Source organism: Doryrhamphus excisus, linkage group LG9 (genome assembly GCF_037039965.1).
Source record: "Doryrhamphus excisus strain RoL-2023G ecotype Guam linkage group LG9, RoL_Dexc_Guam_v1.1, whole genome shotgun sequence".
NCBI lineage: Eukaryota > Metazoa > Chordata > Actinopteri > Syngnathiformes > Syngnathidae > Doryrhamphus > Doryrhamphus excisus.
In genome coordinates, this window is record NC_136365.1 from 19,376,594 (window position 1) to 19,395,184 (window position 18,591).

Sequence of the window (18,591 nt, forward strand, 5' to 3'; positions counted from 1 at the left end):
CAAGTTAAAGTCTTACTGATTGTATGGGGTGGACAGGTGTCTTTATGCAGCTAACGACCTCAAACAGGTGCATCTGATTCAGGATGATACATGGAGTGCAGGTGGACTTCTAATGGGCAGACTAACAGGTCTTTCAGGGTCAGAATTCTAGATGATACACAGGTGTTCAAATACTTATTTGCAGCTGTATCACACAAATAAATTGTTAAAAAATCATGCATTGTGATTTCTGGATTTTTCTTTTTAGTTTATCTCTCTCACAGTGGACATGCACCTACGATGAAAATTTCAGACCCCTCCATGATTTCTAAGTGGGAGAAATAGCAAAATAGCAGGGTGTTCAAATACTTATTTTCTTCACTGTAGATAGATAGATAGATAGATAGATAGATAGATAGATAGATAGATAGATAGATAGATAGATAGATAGATAGATAGATAGATAGATAGATAGATAGATAGATAGATAGATAGATAGATAGATAGATAGATAGATAGATAGATAGATAGATAGATAGATAGATAGATAGATAGATAGATAGATAGATAGATAGATAGATAGATAGATAGAAAGATAGATAGAAAGATAGATAGAAAGATAGAAAGATAGGGAGAGCGAGTGAGAGAGTGAGAGTGAAACAGTGAGTGAGTGAGTGATAGAGAGATAGATATATAGAGAGATAGATGTGAGAGTGTGTGAGTGAGTGAGAGAGTGAGAGAGTGTGAGAGTGAGATAAAGAGATAGAGGTAGGTAGATAGCGTGAGAGAGTGAGAAGGTGAGAGAGAGTGAACGGGAAAGAGAGTAAGTGAGAGAGAGTGAGTGAGTGAGTGAGTGAGTGAGTGAGTGAGTGAGTGAGTGAGTGAGTGACAGACAGAAAATAAGGGAATGGAACTATGTAAAGTAGTAAAATAAAATACAATAAAATAAAATAAAATATGAATTTTTTTGGAATAAAAAGTTGTCATTTTGAAGTCCTGAATGAGTGGAATGGTTAGCCAAGAATAGCTCACCCTGAAGTATAGTTGATGGCACTAGCTATGACAAACTATGGATTATAACACCAGAAAACGGGTTAATTTCAGTTAGCTAACAATGCTGTCATTGGGATACACCTGCATATCATTCATTCATCATTCATAGATACATCGAGAAAGGCCATGACATCACATATGAACACCGGGTCGCGCCAGTTTACAAACACGGCAGAGGCCTCGGAACTCCAGGTTCCGTCGAGTATCGTCATGAAAGGTCTGAATTGAAAAAAAACATGACAAGCGCGACGGCGGGTGAGTCCCCGATAGTTAATCCCCGTCTTGCTGAGCGTCATGTGACTTTGATCCTCTTAGCGATGCTCTCCCTTGGGACGACGCTCATCCTGCAGAGTACTGTTTGTATACGCGCATCATCTGGACCGGTCCTACAGACATGGCGAGTCCTGGGCAGAAAGTGGTGCTGATCACCGGCTGCTCCTCGGGCATCGGCTTGAGGATGGCCGTGATGCTAGCCAAAGATGAACAGAAGCGCTACCACGGTAGGTTCCTTTTCGTTATGCTCTACTTTTCCCACCAAATAAACTTTGGCTTGTAGTCAACATTCTTTATAAGACATACTAGCGCAGATAGAAATGGAATTAGTCCGCTCTCCAGATGTGGTTTCTAGTGTGATACGACAGCAGCATCACTTCTTGCTGACTCCTGCTTGACCTTTCCTTGCTATCTTTAGGACGTGTGTAGCAGCAGACAGTAGCTAATGTGGCGCTCCAGCCTCGCCAAGGCTGCTTATCCTGGATGAGGGTGAGCTATTCCTGGCTAACGCTAAGATTTAAGGCCGTAGGAAATGTGCCCAGGTGACTTGAAGTCACATTTAACCACGCTCAATCTTTAGCATCAGCCAGACGAGCGTGGACGCACGTGAAAAAGTGGGAATCAGGAACTCCAACCATTTGTGCCCGATGGTGGCGTCTTTAGGAATTGGAAACAAATGTGACTTTCCCTTACACCCAAACAAACACTTTTTAGCAGCCATTGCTAGCAACGTAAACACAGAAGCAGAGCTTGGGGGAGGGCACAGGATCATGAGAAAATGAATAAATGAATGTTTGCATGACTGTTTACTTTCTGTCAATGTTAATATAAAAAATGCGACTATGCTAAAGTTAGCACACTAATACTGCCAATATGATTACATTAGCATGCATCAACATGATAGTACAAAGTGTTTGTATGAATTCTACTAATAAAAAGGACAAAAGATGCTACTATGCTAATGCTAGCATGCTAACACATGCTAACATGCTAACACCTAACATAATAGCACAAAGTGTTTCTATCAATTCTACTCCTAAAAACTGTGTTTACTTTCTGTCAATGTTAATATAAAAAAATGCTACTATGCTAAAGTTAGCACACTAATAATGCCAATATGATAACATTAGCATGCTAACACTCAACATGATAGTACAAAGTGTTTGTATGAATTCTACTAATAAAAAGGACAAAAGATGCTACTATGCTAATGCTAGCATGCTAACAAATGCTAACATGCTAACACCTAACATAATAGCAAAGTGTTTCTATCAATTCTACTCCTAAAAACTGCAAAAATGCCACTATGCTATTAGCATGTAAGCATGTTAGCATGAGATGGATGGATAGATTCCAGATTTTGAAAACACGGGGGCATGCAGGGTTCAAGAAAATAAGGGTTCCATTCCTTTATTTTCTTGAACATAAAGTTGTATAGTCAAATAAAATATAAAATAAAATAATATAAGACATGACATTTTTTGGAATGAAAAGTTGTCATTTTGAAGTCCTGAATGAGCGGAATGGCTAGCCAGGAATAGCTCACCCTGAAGTATAGTTGATGGCACTAGCTATGCATCATAGGTTCCCTTAAAAAAAAAACAACAGCACAAAATGATGCACTGTTTTCTTGAAATGCTGTATGTACTCTAGAACTTCTTAGCAAGTTTCATTCCAAGACACGGACGTGGCAAAGTTGCATCCTGTCATCTGTGTCCACAGTCATAGCTACCATGCGAGACTTGAAGCGCAAAGACAAGCTCGTGGAGGCGGCCGGCGATGCCTACGAGAAGACGCTCTCTCTGGCTGTGCTGGACGTGTGCGACGATGCATCCGTCAAACAGTGTATCAACGGCATCAAAGATCGCCATGTTGACGTCCTCAGTGAGGCCATAGCGATGATATGAATGTGTGAGGCTACGCTGCCTAAGAGCATGTTGGCTAAGACGTTTTTGTACTCCCCCCTCCCAAAAAAAAAACAGTCAACAACGCGGGCATCGGCCTTGTGGGCCCCTTGGAGAGCATCCCTATAGAGGAGATGAAGAAAGTGTTTGAGACCAACTTCTTTGGCGTGATCAGGATGATCAAGGAGGTGATGCCTGATATGAAGAAAAGGAAAGCGGGGCACATCATTGTGGTCAGCAGTGTCATGGGACTCCAAGGTGGGCGCTGCATTCTGGAAGGCTGGGACCATAGAGTTATCCAACTCGAGCATGGGAACACAAATCATGTACTTGATTGCATAATATACTTTATAATACTTCTAATATACGAGATAAGATATGCCTTCACATTCACACATTCCAAAAACATGCTAGGTTAATTGGCAACTCCAAATTGTCCATGTGAGTGTGAATGGTTGTTTGTCTATATGTGCCCTGTGATTGGCTGGCCACCAGTCCAGGGTGTACCCCGCCTCTCACACGAAAACAGCTGGGATAGGCTCCAGCACCCCCCGCCACCCTCGTGAGGATAAGCGGTAAAAAATGAATAAGTGAACGTTAGCATGACTGTGTTTACTTTCTGTCAATGTTAATATAAAAAAACGCTACTATGCTAAAGTTAGCACACTAAGAATGCCAATATGATAACATTAGCATGCTAACACTCAACATGATAGTACAGTGTTTGTATGAATTCTACTAATAAAAATGACAATGCTAATGCTAGCATGTTAGCATTGCTAACATGCTAGCATTAGCAATGCTAACATGCTAACACATAATAACACCTAACATAATAGCACAAAGTGTTTCTATCAATTCTATGGCACTATGCTATTAGCATGTTAGCATGCAACACATTGTATGGTAGCGCTAAATGTCTGGTGACATTAATAAAAATGCCGCGAATGTTAACATGCTAACTGCTAGCATGCCACCACATAGCATAGCATAGCATAACTGCAGCATATGCTGAGAGCGTAAATTGTGATATCATCTCCACACAAACATATTTGGTTGCATGTTGAAGTACGAGTACAAATAAAGATTATTTTCTCGTGCAGGAGTGGTGTTCAACGACGTCTACGCAGCTTCCAAGTTTGCCATGGAAGGTTTCTGTGAGAGTTTGGCAGTGCAGCTGTTGAAGTTTAACGTCACGTGAGTGTCCGACCCCTGCGACCCTAGTGAGGATAAGCGGCATAGAAAATGGATGGATGGCCGGAGTGTCACAGACTGTTGAACTCTAGGCTTCTCAATTCCCACTCCTGTGAAATGAATACTAGATGATACAATGTCAGTAGATATTGCTGAATGCTGAAGCTAAATTCAAATGCTTTGGAAAAAGTACAAAAGTTGAAATGAAGAATGAATGTAGGAGTAGTTTGGAAGCTGAAGCTGGACTGAAATGCTGTGGAAATATGCTATAACATAGAATTAATCTAAGAACAGCTGAAAGCTGAGCTAAAATGCTGTTAAAATATCTAAATGTTGGCATGCAGAACCTATAGTGGTAGGTGGTGGGCCACACGGTTGGGAGATGGGGAAGACCTGGGTTCGATTCCCTGCTTGGGCATCTCTGTGTGGAGTTTCCATGTTTACATGCCTAGCAACAGGGCCATTGTGTTGATGTACACACTTTTACTTGCTGTCGTCCTTGTTGGCCGTCCATCACGTTGATAGAACCGCCTTCCTCGTGTCCAGCGTTTCTATTTTGTGGTCTTCTTCCTCAGGTTGTCAATGATCGAGCCTGGCCCGGTCCACACTGAGTTTGAAGCGAAAATGATTCAAGACGTGAGGCAGAAAGAGTATCCCGGAGCCGACTCGGACACGGTGCATTACTTCAAGAACGTCTACCTCCCGTCTTCTGTGGATATCTTTGAGACGCTGGGACAAACGCCAGATGACATTGCGAGAGTAAGTTCCCCAAAACGTCGACCTAAACGGTAGCCTTCAAGTTATTTCCTTTAAACTTAAATAGCCAAAAACGTACCACTTCCACACGGATAGGGAGGATAACTATTAACAGTTATTTAACCTTTAACATGAACATTAATCAAACGTAATAATTTTTTCTGGGTACATGATACCATATAGCATCCATATCAAACTTGCGCGGGCCGCATGAACATTTAACTTTCATATCAAGGCGGGGGCCTCAAACTAGTGTCCTGCGGGCCACATTTGGCCAGCGGGCCGCGTGTTTGAGACACCTGGTTTAAAGGATATTTAACAACAATTAACCTAGCCTTAATTAACCTTTTTGGAATGTGGGAGGAAACCGGAGTACGGGGTGCACGGGGAGAACATGCAAACTCCACACAGAGATGGCCGAGGTTGGAATTGAACCTTGGTTTCCGCGCATTAACCACACAACCGCCGTGCAGCCCCATGATATATCGTTATTCAACCTAAATATATCGGGATATGAGTTTTTGGTCCATATCGTCCAGCCCGAGCTGAGCTGATTGTCCCTCTCTCGTCCTGCAGTGCACCAAGAAGGTGATTGAAGCCAGCAGCCCGCGTTTCCGCAACCTGACCAACCCCTTGTACACGCCCATCGTGGCGTTAAAATACGCCGACGAAACAGGAGGCCTGTCGGTCCATGCCTTCTACCACATGCTCTTCAACCTGGGTCCGCTCATGCACGTTAGCATGACCGCCATGAAGTACCTCACCTGTGGATGTCTGAGGAGCCGCACTGTTTCGCCAAACTAAGGAATTGGAACACGGACTGGACTGAATGAATGAATGAATTATACGACATGGCCACATCACACCTGCTCAGGGTAGTCAAGTCACTAGCCGGGATGAAAAGTAAATACAACCCACTCAGGACATCTGTGTCGATTCATTAAGTGCTAACACATTTTCCATCTGCACACACACAACTGCTGTCATTCATTTTGGGTGAGCAAGGAAACGAGACCAAAGAATCACGCAATATAATGGCGCCATCTGGTGGACTACATGTTCCAGACTGGGTATTCCTCATAATACATTTCAACTTTTTCCTCAATGTCATTTTGCAAAACTTACAACTTGATTTTTTTCTTGTTTAGGACTTAAAAAATATTTTTTTCTTTAATATTTCAACTCTATGTTAATAAAATTACATTATGTTTGCCTCATATTACAAAACGGTGTCATTGTCTTATTAGATTACACAATTTTTCTTAATTTTTTTACTTTATTCTTTGAAAATTACAATTGTTTTTTTTTCTACCCGACTATTTCAACTCACCTCTCGTAATGTTATGACATTATTCCTATTATAACCTTTTTACCAAAATTAGTGACATGCTAACTAGTTTCCTTTGTTAAATTGGTGGTGAGTAAGTGAACGAATCAACACAGACGAGCGCCCACGAGTCTGTTAGTCCCAATTCAGTAAAACACTTGCAGGTTTTGAACGACTCATTCAAGACTCGCTCTATTGTATGTAAGAAAGTATGGTATTTAAGAATGTTCTACCAGCTAACAACAAAACTAATGCAAACTAATATTAATTAATGTCGACATAAAATAAAAGAAACGCATTGTCACACGGATATAACAGCAGCATTATTGTAAATCTGGCTAATGTTAAGTTATCATTAGCAGCTTTAACATGCTAGCTAATTCATTTCACCCCAAAATGGCCGCTTCAGCAAACGTTAGCGTCCTATGTTTTTTAATTAACTTTATTACCGAACAGAATGACATTAGTGCAACCAAGTAAATAACATATTAACATATAAACTGTTAGCTTTCTGTGTTATGCGAATGACACTACTTCAGTAATTACCGTTTTTCGTGTGGCCTTTTCAACCGAACACAGGTTCCAAACTCCAGTTGATGTTGACTGTAGTTAAAGTCGCAGTGACCTTAACCCACTTCCTTTGTTAAAACTCACTCATCAACCGTGTGATGACAGGCCGGCGATCGAGTTATCGGCGTTCCGGTGCTTTTGCCTGCCTTACAAGTCAGTCGCGGGAATTTGGAACTGAATCGATGCCAGGCGTCATCGATCTTCACAACAACACAGCGGCAACTGCATGGAGTTGGTGTAAGTCTTTCGCTCACTTTGACTGCTTTAATTGACAACTAGTGGAAATTAGACATTTAAATTTCAAAACTTTACCGATTACACCCAACGACAGACTTTTAAGTGTAGCCGTTAGCCACCGAGCCGGCTGTTGTGAACCTTGATTTAGCCTACTGTAGTTCAGCATGGCGGCATGTCCTTTACTAAAGTGTTTTGTTTGTTAGCTACTGACAGCGGGCAGGATGCAGAGCAATGTTGGAGATGTCCTTCACTGTGAGGAGCTGCTGAGGTCCACACTCCACTGCGATGACAAGGACAAGGTAGGTACTGTACTACAATGAAGGTGGAAATAAACACACCCACTCAAGACACAGCATGGCTTCTTTGCATGGTTCTCCATTTGTTGCATTTTTCTTCTCCACAGCTACGCAAGAAGTTGGCCCAGCTTCGGAGGGAGTATCTCAAGACCGCCCAGAAACTACAAGTGAGGGCGACACTGTTGTAATGATGTGTTGTTTTCATACTTCTAACACAAGTGTGTGTTTGCAGCGTGCCGAACGCCTGGAAGCCGTGCGGAACAAAGTTCTTCAATATCAGGCTCATCAAGACCAAAGAGAACCGGAGGGGACGTCTAAGCACAGTCCCGTTCCTTCATCGCCGCCGCTGGACACAAGTAGCGGTAGTGGGGAATTTTTAATCCAATCCTTGTGTTCTATCATTAGGCGGTGCAGGTGTTCCTAATGTTGTGGCTGCTTCCCTGCACCATCAGGTCCCGCAGATGCCACCATCAGCAGTCATGTGACCAGAGACCTACAATGCGACGACGCCTCCAGAAGTTTTACTTCCAGTTCGGACATGCGCCTCCGGACCCGCCGCAGCCGCCTTCGCTGGCAGAGGCGGCGTGCTGACGATAACAAGGAAGGAGCGCATTCTGAGGTAGCTGCGGAAGAGGCGGTAAGGTTTAGGAATGAAAGTCAGGCGTCTCCTCCAGAGTCTGGGTCGCCTTCGCTGTTGCTTTCACACTGGAGCACTCCTGATGAGGAGGGAAAAGGGGACAAGGAAACAGAGAAGACAGAACACGCTGAAAAAGGACTGTGTGAAGGGAAGCATGATGAAGACATCAAGCTGTGCGATGGACACCAAACAGGACAAACCACTGCGGAGACGGTTGAAGCAGAAGTGAAGAACAAGGGCCTGCTGGACTCCTGCACCCTGGTGGAGGGACTGCTTTTCCCTGCGGAGTACTACGTCCGCACCACAAGGCGCATGAGCCTTTCTCAGAGCCAACCCGACATGAGAGCCGTCATTCTCTCCCAACTGAACTCGGGGAGGAGACCCCGCGGGGGCCGAGGTCGGCACTCTGATGCAAAAGTGCGGCAAAGTTCTGCCGACCTCAGCAGCAAGAACGAGCATCCAGATATGAAGTATGTCAGCAAGACCCCCACGGGGGCCGTTTCACCCCCTTTGGTTAGTTCCGCCCATTCAGGGAGGGGCCAAAGGAAGAGAAGAGGGCGTGGAAGGGGTAAGAACATGCCCCAGAGACGCACCCCAGCCTCACCTGGCCCGTCCCAGCCAGGGACTGGTTCCCCGAAGTCACAACTAACTCCAGAGCAGCAAGCCACACCCCCTCAGACCCCCGGATCTCAGAGGGTCTTTCCCATCTTTCTGAAGAGCAGTCAGACTGTCACGCCCACTCCCACACATTCAGGTAAGACACACCAGTCATGTATGTATTTGTGGCGGCACGCCACAGACACATTTGGAGCGCCACAAATACATTAGATTGAATTTCTGTGCCAATCACCAGCCTGTGCCATCTTGAAAAGAATCAGCTACATGCTAATTAGGCTATGTTTATTCTAAAAATGTGTCTGTTCAGGTGCCCCGAATTGGCGTTCCCTCCTCCTGCCCTCCCCAAGACCCGCCTCCACTCCGTCACTGCCAGTCCACAGGCCACTGATCAGCAAACTGGTGAACTTTGAACTCCACCAGGACTTCCACTTGCCTGATGACCAGTTTGCCTTACTGAAGCTAAACAAATTGCGGCAGGTGGCCGCCGGGGAATCGGGAGTGGAACCTTTTGGGTCACCATCCTGCGACACACCCATTTGTGCCCCGCGGCACTCTGGCACGCCGGTGACGCCTCTTGTGGTGCCGCTTAGCTTCACGCCCACAGCTGGAGAATCACCTCCATTAAGAAACGCAGACCTGGACTTCACTGAGTCCTCATGTTTGGGTCAAGAGCCTTTGTTCCAAGAGGAAACAGACGACCTCCGACAGGAAGTTCCTCCCGCCTGTGAGCACCCCCTACATGGTGCCACGCCCGATCTTCAAAGCCTCCAGCTGTCCCCAAAAAAGCTGAACATGGAGCACAGCGTTCACTCTCAGCTGCGACTGAGCCCCCCAGAGGCCTCGGCCCCACTGCACCTTCCCTCCGCCGGTCCGGCGCTGCCCTCGCTGGGCGTTACCCCCATCGCCACAGTCGCCGCCCTCCCGCTCGCTTGCGACGCCCCCTCTCTCAGCCTTCCTCCCCCGCACAGCCCTTCCACCCAGGCCCTCGACCCGCCAACCTTGTCCCCACACCCCAAAGCGGAGGCGGCGTCCTCGCATATGGCCTCGGAACCCAGATACCAAAAAACAACAGAGAACCCCAGGAGGTGCACACTCAAGGTAATAAACATTGAATATGTGGTGGGCGGTTCCAATCCCAAATTGACTGCCGTGTGTCCAGGCCCCGGCAGGAGGTCGTCTGGTGGACGCGTGCTGCCTGCTCGACACGGACGGCGGTTTGTGCGTGGCAGCGGCCGGAAAGTGGGCGGTGTGTCTTTGGAGTCGGGATACGTTGTCGCACGCTTGGACGCCACGGCACACGTGGACCTTCACCGAGGTGACCGCTGCCATCTTTTCTCATGTCTTCTTCCTCATGTTTTGATTTTGTTCAATGCCCGCAGCCCGTGATCGGCGTGTTTCCTGTCTCGGACGCTTGCGGCCTGGTGTGCGTCACTCTGGGTCAGCTGGAAATCAGACAAGTCAGGTAAAAAAAAAAAAACAAAGAAATATTGTGTGGAATATTATGAAGACAAAGCGTACCACAGGGCGCTGTCGTGCCGTGGCTTTCGGTCCGCTTTGCTGTGTGACGGTGGCCTGCAGGTAGCGGTGGGCGTGCCCGGGTCCAGGGTGGTGACCTGCCGACGCTCGGCCACAGGCAGCACGCTGGAGGCGCTCACACTGTCTGACGACGGCAGGTAAGTCAGAAGACGTCTCATTCTCCTCATTCGTTTTATTCACCGACGTGTCCCACCAGCGTGTCCAGCTGCCGCCCTCTGGGGTCGCCTGGCGTTTGTCTCGGGGCTCTTGCCCCCGTGGACGGACTCCCAGACGCTTTGATCGGCACCAATGAGGGGGGCCACCTCTTTGTTTGGTGAGATGACGCTCTATCTTTTCTACAGACGGACGCAATTTCTTTTGTAAACCATCTTGTCTTTTTAGGAACGTCAAAACGGGACAGCTGCTGCGAAGGATGGACCTCAGTGACACTTTGTCCCACACGTCTTGTCTCAGAGGGTTCTCCTATGGCGTAAGTGGACGTACACGCGCCGGTGTCACCGTGGAAGGTTGAAAATCAAACCACTGCACCGGCGGTCGAGTGGTTAGCACGCATACCTCACAGCTCGGAGAACAGGGTTCAATTCCACCCTCGGCCATCTCTGTGTGGAGTTTGCATGTTCTCCCCGGTTCAAGCGTGGGTTTCCTCCCACATTCCAAAAAACATGCTAGGTTAATTAGCGACTCCAAATTGTCCATAGGTATGAATGTGAGTGTGAATGGTTGTTTGTCTATATGTGCCCTGTGATTGGCCGGCCACCAGTCCAGGGTGTACCCCGGCCTCTCGCCCGAAGACAGCTGGGATAGGCTCCAGCACCCCCCTCGACCCTCGTGCAGAAAAGCGGTAGAAAATGAATGAATGAAAATCCCAAGCATTTTTTTGAAACATAACGGAGCGTTTCCTGTCCAGACGCTTGGTTGCTAAAGTGCCAACACAAGGTTAGCTTGCAAAGCTATGTTAGCTAAAGTGCTAACATTACATTCATTCATTCACGGGGGTGGGGGGGCTGGAGCCTATCCCAGCTGTCTTCAGGCGAGAGGCGGGGTACACCCTGGACTGGTGGCCAGCCAATCACAGGGCACATATAGACAAACAACCATTCACACTCACATTCATACCTATGGACAATTTGGAGTCGCTAATTAACCTAGCATGTTTTTTGGAATGTGGGAGGAAAACCGGAATCCCAGGAGAAAACCCACACATACACGGGGAGAACATGCAAACTCCACTGGGATTGAACTCGGGTCTCCTAGCTGTGAGGTCTGCCCTAACATTACATTTTAACAGCAAACATGCTAGGTTAGCCTCTTTCATACTACAAAGAAAAACAACACAAACGTACAGTTCTTATGTCTGTAGCTGACTTATGGACGGATAGATGTTATTTTAAGATGTGCAGCGAAGCCTGGAATTGATGGGCGGTCTCATATCTAGGGGCGGGTCTCTCAAAAGTAAAGCCAACAAGTGAGGGAGATGATGGATTTCCATCACTGCAGTCTGTTTGTGTTTCAGGGGGTGCTGTTGGTCCTGGTGCAGCATCTGTCTCTCGGCGTCCCCCATCAGGAAGACAAGAGCCAGCACGGAAAGTTCCTCAAGGACGAAGAGAAGAAATTGTGCTTCTTCTCCTTGGTGGCGGTGAACCCTCTCAACGCTAAAAGCGCATCGACGGCACGTCTGGACCCGCCCGCGTCCTGGTCCGGATGTGTATGCGAGGTTGACGCCGGCAGAGCGGCGGTGGCGGGTCTGAGTCCGAGTGGCTGCGTGTGCGTGTGGGAGCTGCAGGGGCTGAAGCGGGGCGCTGTGATGTTGGCGTCGCCCGACAGCGAGGGATGGCAGCTGGCTCGCTGGGCAGAGGGCGGGGCCACGCTAGTGACGGGCCATCACAGCGGAGACATCACTTTGCACTTTGACCTGGTCACTCGGGATGGTTTTACCTGATTTTAACTTTTAGGATGAAATGTCTCTTCAAACAAACATCTGTCCTGGGACGTCAACACACTCGGAAAATTTTAAGTCCGATCACTCGTCGGATTTTATTACTCCTGTCCTTACTTCAACTGGGAGAAAATATGTTTGCTTATTTCTATTAAACTTTATGGCTTCTTAAATTCATTCATTCATTTTGTCTTCAGGCAAGAGGCGGGGTACACCCTGGTGTACTGGTAGCCAGCCAATCACAGGGCACATATAGACAAACAACCATTCACACTCACATTCATACCTATGGACAATTTGGAGTCGCTAATTAACCTAGCATGTTTTTGGAATGTGGGAGGAAACCGGAGTAAACCCACGCAAACATGCAAACTCCACACAGAGATGGCCGAGGGTGGAATTGAACCCTGGTCTCCTAGCTGTGATGTCTGCGTGCTAACCACTTATATTCATGTATTCTGTACTGTATTCTGTACAAAAAGCAACTTTGCTTGTCTTTCATTGGCGCTTGTTTTTATTTTGTGCCAAAATGACATCAATATAAATGAAATATTTAAATATGGAATTAAATTGTGACATAAATGTCTCATTAAAACATTGGTAAAATGAAATCACTGCAAACCCAATAATTACCAATAACTATATCGTGTTTATAGCTACTTTTTTATTTGTGTGAAGTAAGGAGTGGAAGAAATTAGTAATCCTAATGAAAAATCATGACATGACTACCAACCGGAGAAGTGGAGTATAGAGGGAGAGGAGCCACCTGCTGTGGCCCAGCAAGGTGCACTACATTCGGGTACACACAAGTGCAGCCGCAGTGACGCCACGGAGGTCTACGATTGTCAAACCTTATGTACTTTTCAAACGGCGTGGTGCTTGATTTGCTCACCTTCACAGTCCGAGTAACCTCGCCTCATTGAAGCGGTTTTTAAAGATGGCTGTCAGAGCAATATTTAAAGGGGACGTATTTTACTCATTTTTGGGCTGTTATTGGATTTACTGGTATGACGTAACACCCTGATAATCGTTCATCCCTACTCTAAATCTATAAAGTATATTCTCTAGATTTCATGCTAAGTATATTAAATTAATGCCAATTAAGTATTTTAGTCGACATCCTAGTGATACTATTTGCAAGATTGATAAACAATTGTTGTAAAATGTATTAACCAGAAAAACTTTATTTAAACTCTGGTAGAAATGAATTTTACAACACACATTCAGTATGTAGAGTTCATACATCCGAATAGAAAACATGAAACATTTAAAATATAGGAATTTAAAAAGTGAAGTAGACAGAATGAGTAGAGGGAATGTACAGAAATGAGAGATGAAAGGCTGCAATGTGGTTCCAAAACAGCGGAGAACAGGCGGAAAGGAGATAAAAAGGCGAGGTTTGGAGAGGCGCCCCCCCCCCCCTTAGTGGGCGGCAGGGTTGCTGTCCATCAGCTTCTCCACCATCAGCTTGGCGTAGTGCATGCGGCTGGCCAGCTCCTTGCTGCAGCCAAACTCCTCCAGCAGGGACAGCTTGTAAGTGCGGAAGTCCCGCTTCTGGTCGATGTAGGTCACGGCCCCCATCAGCGGGCACAGGATCAGCTTGGTGTGGTCCTGCAACACGCGGGCGGTTATGGTTTGTTTGGGGGGAAATGTTAGCGTAGGAAGCTACGATGGTGCTTGGCATCCCACCTGGAAGAAGTTGATCTGCACGGTTCCGTTGCTGAGGTGCAGCACGATGGCGCTCTTTGTGCGGAACCACAGCGACAGGTAGGGCAGACGCGCCAGCTCGTCGCCTTCCCGCCGCGCCATGTTGGCGCCGGCCTTCAGCAGGTGCTCGCTCATGTAGTTGCGGAAGTACTTCAGCAGCGTTATCTGCAACGGCGACAAGGTGGCGGTGAGCATCGGGACCACAAGGAGGAGGATGAGGAGCCAAAAGTCAAAACACCCACCTTCTTGTTGAGCGCGGGCGGGTACGAGCGCATGCTCATGTACGACTCGGCCGTCGCTTTATCGATGTACTGCAGGCTGTCGCCGTCGGCGTACATGATGAGGCGCGTGTAGTCGTTGAAGAGCACACCCACGCTGTTGTCACACAGCTGGTAGCCTGGGGGGGGGGAGACTCATGTTTCACCGATTCACGGGTACTCAAGGTTCACCGACTCAATGTTCGACCAGGGTTCAAGTTTCTGATTCACAAGTGCTCTATGAAGATTTGAGATTCACCGGTGGTTCACCAGTTAATCGGTGCGAGACAAAGACTTGAGTTTATCCGATTCACGGGTACTCGAGGTGGACCGACTCACGGATGTTCCACCAAGGTTTGAGTTTCACCAACTTGCAGGCGCGCGGAGATTTGAGACCAACTGCGCCATCTTGAAAAGACTCAACACAGAATCCCGTTTCACCGAGTCATGGGGTGATCAACACTTCTGTTTGACTGACTCGGGAGGTTCCGATTCCGGCGTGCTCAGCAAAGACTCTGGGTTCACAAAGATTCACATCAACAGGGGCTCGTCCTAAACTGACTCACGAGTGCTTGACAAAGTATCCGGAGTTGAGTTTTACCGACTCACGAGTGCTTGACAAAGTATCCGGACTTGAGTTTTACTGACATACGAGTGCTTGACAAAGTACCCAGACTTGAGATTTACCGACGCACGAGTGCTTGACAAAGTACCCGAACTTGAGTTTTACCGACGCACGAGCGCTTGACAAAGTACCCGGACTTGACTTTAAGTGCCGCACGAGCGCTTGACAAAGTATCCGGACTTGACTTTAAGTGATGCACGAGCGCTTGACAAAGTACCCGGACTTGACTTTAAGTGACGCACGAGTGCTTGACAAAGTACCCGGACTTGACTTTAAGTGACGCACGAGTGCTTGACAAAGTACCCGGACTTGACTTTAAGTGACGCACGAGTGCTTGACAAAGTATCCGGAGTTGAGTTTTACCGACTCACGAGTGCTTGACAAAGTATCCGGAGTTGAGTTTTACCGACTCACGAGTGCTTGACAAAGTATCCGGACTTGAGTTTTACTGACATACGAGTGCTTGACAAAGTACCCAGACTTGAGATTTACCGACGTACGAGTGCTTGACAAAGTACCCGAACTTGAGTTTTACCGACGCACGAGCGCTTGACAAAGTACCCGGACTTGACTTTAAGTGCCGCACGAGCGCTTGACAAAGTATCCGGACTTGACTTTAAGTGACGCACGAGCGCTTGACAAAGTACCCGGACTTGACTTTAAGTGACGCACGAGTGCTTGACAAAGTACCCGGACTTGACTTTAAGTGACGCACGAGTGCTTGACAAAGTACCCGGACTTGACTTTAAGTGACGCACGAGTGCTTGACAAAGTACCCGGACTTGACTTTAAGTGACGCACGAGTGCTTGACAAAGTACCCGGACTTGACTTTTAGTGACGCACGAGTGCTTGACAAAGTACCCGGACTTGAGTTTTACTGACTCAGTAAAACTCAAGTCCGGGTACTTTGTCAAGAACTCCTGACTCACAGGTGTGCAAAGATTTGAGTGATTTTCAGGTGCTGGACGACAAAGTTCCGTTGCAGTTGGAAGCGGGTGTGGTTCCGCGGCAAGTGCCACTAGGTGTCATGCAATGCAGGCCAAGATGGCGCTCAGGTGCCAAAGGCGAGGCTTCCTACCTAATCCATATTTGTCCGAGTAGTCCACCCACTTGCTGATCCAGAAGATGGGGATGCAGGCGGGATCCTCGGCTTCCTCTGCGGGGACAAAAACCGTTGTCAGTCAGCCTCCTCGGGGAAGAGCCGGCGAGACGGGGAGGCGCTCACCTTGGCGAACGAGGGGTCTCTCTGAGGGTTTGGCGGCCATGATGCTTTTCAGCTGCTGTAGCATGTCCTTCAGGTGATCTGATGGCGCTGCGTCCCTAAGAAGATGATCATCATGCATTTAAGATCGTACGTTGATGGAAGCACTTCCTGTACAGCCAAACTACTGCTTAGATTATTATTATTATTATTATTATTATTATTATTATATACTGTCAACTAACATTTACACCCTTTACTACACAGAAAAGACATGATATTCCTGTCAATCAATGCTGACAAATATAATAAAAACAGATCTTCAGGCCCCTGAGAATGACTTTGGGAAACCCTGTGTTAGGTTGTATGATTCGTGTGTGTGAAGAAGTGAGCATCGCCTCACCTTGGAAGCTGCTCATCCTTGGCTTCCACCTTCTCTGACCCGCCTAGCAACAACACAAGTGGTGAGCACAGCAAAAGGGGGGGGGAAGGGGAGGGGACATGCCGTGAGGGGCGGCGGTCTGACCTTTATTGTTGATGGCGCTCAGGGGTCGCCTCTGGGCGGGGTCGACGGCGGTAGAGGGCGCTATGGAGAAGCGTGGCGGCACGGTGAGGCAGGTGGTGGGCAGGCGCTGCGGGATGTAGCCGGTGGCGAAGAACTCGTCCGCGAGCATCTCGCCGATGGTGGGGCGCTGGCCGGGGTCGGCGTGCAGCATCCGCTTGATGAGAGACGTGGCCGCCGGGTTGATGTGCTGACGGTGGCGGCAGAGGTGGAAACATGAGGCGGGAGAAGGCGTGCTGCGGAAAAAAAGGTGGCGGTGGCGCCTTACCCATGGGATGGTGTAGCTGTTCTTCTTGATGCGGTTGTATGTCTCCTTCAAGCACGACGTCTCAAACGGCGGCTTGCCCACCAGCAACGTGTACCTGGAATTACATAACACTTCCTCATAGGACTCGGCAAGGGTCCCTGTGGAACATGACGCTAATATGACAACTATTAGCTGTCAGAGATCATGTATATGAGGAGCACTGTGCTGGTGAAGGATGTGATGTTGCCATGATGACTGTGTACCTACAGTATACATCCCAGGGACCAGACGTCCACCTCAAAGCTGTGCCCCTTCTTGCAGAGAACCTCGGGGGCGATGTAGTTGGGCGTCCCGCACAGAGTCTTCTTACGCTCGCCGTCAAACTCGATCTTGGTTGCCAATCCGAAGTCACCTGCAGGACACAAAGACGCCATGTTTTGGTCTCAAAAGGTGGAAAGTGATGCGTGTGTGTTTCCCGTCGACACAATAAAAATAATTGGGGGTGGGGTGGGGGGGGGGGGGGCACTCACCGATCTTGACGTCCATGTCGTCGTTGAGGAAGACGTTTCCCAGTTTAAGGTCTCTGTGGATGACTTTGTTGTCGTGCAGGTACTGCACGCCTTTGAGCAGCTGCATCATGTAGTAGCGCGCCTCGGGCTCCGTCACCGCCTTGCGACGTTTGTGCAGCTCCAGCAACGACTGCAGAGCAACAAAAACACATTTGATGGGAGGTTACTACATCATCCATCTTGTTTGCCCAAATCATGGAAGACGACTCACATAGATATGAAAAGAAAACCTTTACAATAAACAACCTTCAGCTGTTTGCCTTTTTGTATTAATTTTTATAGAAATGTTTTCATGTGAATAATGAAGACCACTCACTCTTCTCCTGCAGATCTCCAGCACCACAAAGACAAAGTCGTCGTCCTCGAAGAAGCCGTGGAAGCCGACGATGTTGGCGTGGTGGAGGCTCTTGTGGATGGTGATCTCCGAGGTCATCTTCTCCCGCTGGTGCTGCTTGAGGATCAGCGACTTAGGAACTATCTTGCCGGCGAACACCTGCTTGCTTTCCACGTCGGTTATCTCGTAGCACTTGGCGAAGCCTCCCTTGCCGAGGAAGCGGCCCCGCGTGTAGCGTCTCATGGTCCTCTGGTCGACCAGGACTTCGGGGATCTCCTTGAGGGGAGCAGTCTTGGGGTCGACGTGTGCCGACGGGTTCGCCGGCTTCCCGGTTCCGGCGCTCATTTTGAACGAAAGTGCTTGTTTAAAAAAAAAAAATGGGGGAGGGTTGGTTTAAAACCGATAAGCTAGCTAAAGCGGCCGAGGGGAAACGGCTAGCTAGGCTACGAGGTACAATCACCACCAATTCTTTGCGTTACCTTCAAATGTAACCGCACTAAAGTTACTCCGACACTTAATTATACGATAAAATTGTCGATTAAAGATTTAAAATGAAACCTGAGGTAGAACACGACACTCGGTATTCGGGCCTTCCGCCACCACGACGTCGTTCCGTTTACTGCTGCTTTTTGACAACAGTCTCGCTAACAAAATTTAAAAAGCGGCATCTGGCGGACTGGAAGCCTCTGATTGGTCCGCTGGATTTGAATTCCAAGGGTTGCGGCAAAGCATCATGGGACAACTACTGCGAGCCAGCCAATGGGACACTGCG

General features: G+C 47.6%; 3 protein-coding genes across 3 annotated transcripts; 2 read left to right on the top strand and 1 right to left on the bottom strand.

Moving 5' to 3' along the window:
* The first annotated feature begins 1,352 nt into the window (after positions 1-1,352).
* LOC131138820 (retinol dehydrogenase 8-like) lies at positions 1,353-6,378 on the top strand. Its single transcript, XM_058088081.2, has 6 exons — positions 1,353-1,532; positions 3,028-3,189; positions 3,288-3,467; positions 4,313-4,406; positions 4,979-5,162; positions 5,736-6,378. Exons 1-6 carry the CDS (start codon positions 1,427-1,429, stop codon positions 5,961-5,963), a joined length of 954 nt encoding a protein of 317 aa, XP_057944064.1. The 5' UTR covers positions 1,353-1,426; the 3' UTR covers positions 5,964-6,378.
* A 577-nt stretch (positions 6,379-6,955) lies between these two features.
* On the top strand, positions 6,956-12,493 carry palb2 (partner and localizer of BRCA2). The gene is made up of 13 exons (XM_058087958.2): positions 6,956-7,293; positions 7,497-7,592; positions 7,697-7,756; positions 7,822-7,951; positions 8,042-8,845; positions 8,876-8,980; positions 9,152-9,942; positions 10,004-10,159; positions 10,224-10,306; positions 10,368-10,517; positions 10,577-10,693; positions 10,762-10,849; positions 11,894-12,493. Exons 2-13 carry the CDS (start codon positions 7,515-7,517, stop codon positions 12,317-12,319), a joined length of 2,988 nt encoding a protein of 995 aa, XP_057943941.2. The 5' UTR covers positions 6,956-7,293; positions 7,497-7,514; the 3' UTR covers positions 12,320-12,493.
* A 989-nt stretch (positions 12,494-13,482) lies between these two features.
* Positions 13,483-18,503, bottom strand: plk1 (polo-like kinase 1 (Drosophila)). Its single transcript, XM_058075561.2, has 11 exons — positions 17,802-18,503; positions 17,447-17,615; positions 17,184-17,328; positions 16,938-17,031; positions 16,634-16,859; positions 16,511-16,553; positions 16,132-16,226; positions 15,985-16,062; positions 14,266-14,420; positions 14,006-14,188; positions 13,483-13,927 (listed from the first exon to the last, which is right to left on the bottom strand). The coding sequence occupies exons 1-11, from the start codon at positions 18,162-18,164 to the stop codon at positions 13,739-13,741; spliced, it is 1,740 nt and encodes a 579-aa protein (XP_057931544.2). The 5' UTR covers positions 18,165-18,503; the 3' UTR covers positions 13,483-13,738.
* Between the last annotated feature and the right edge of the window lie 88 nt (positions 18,504-18,591).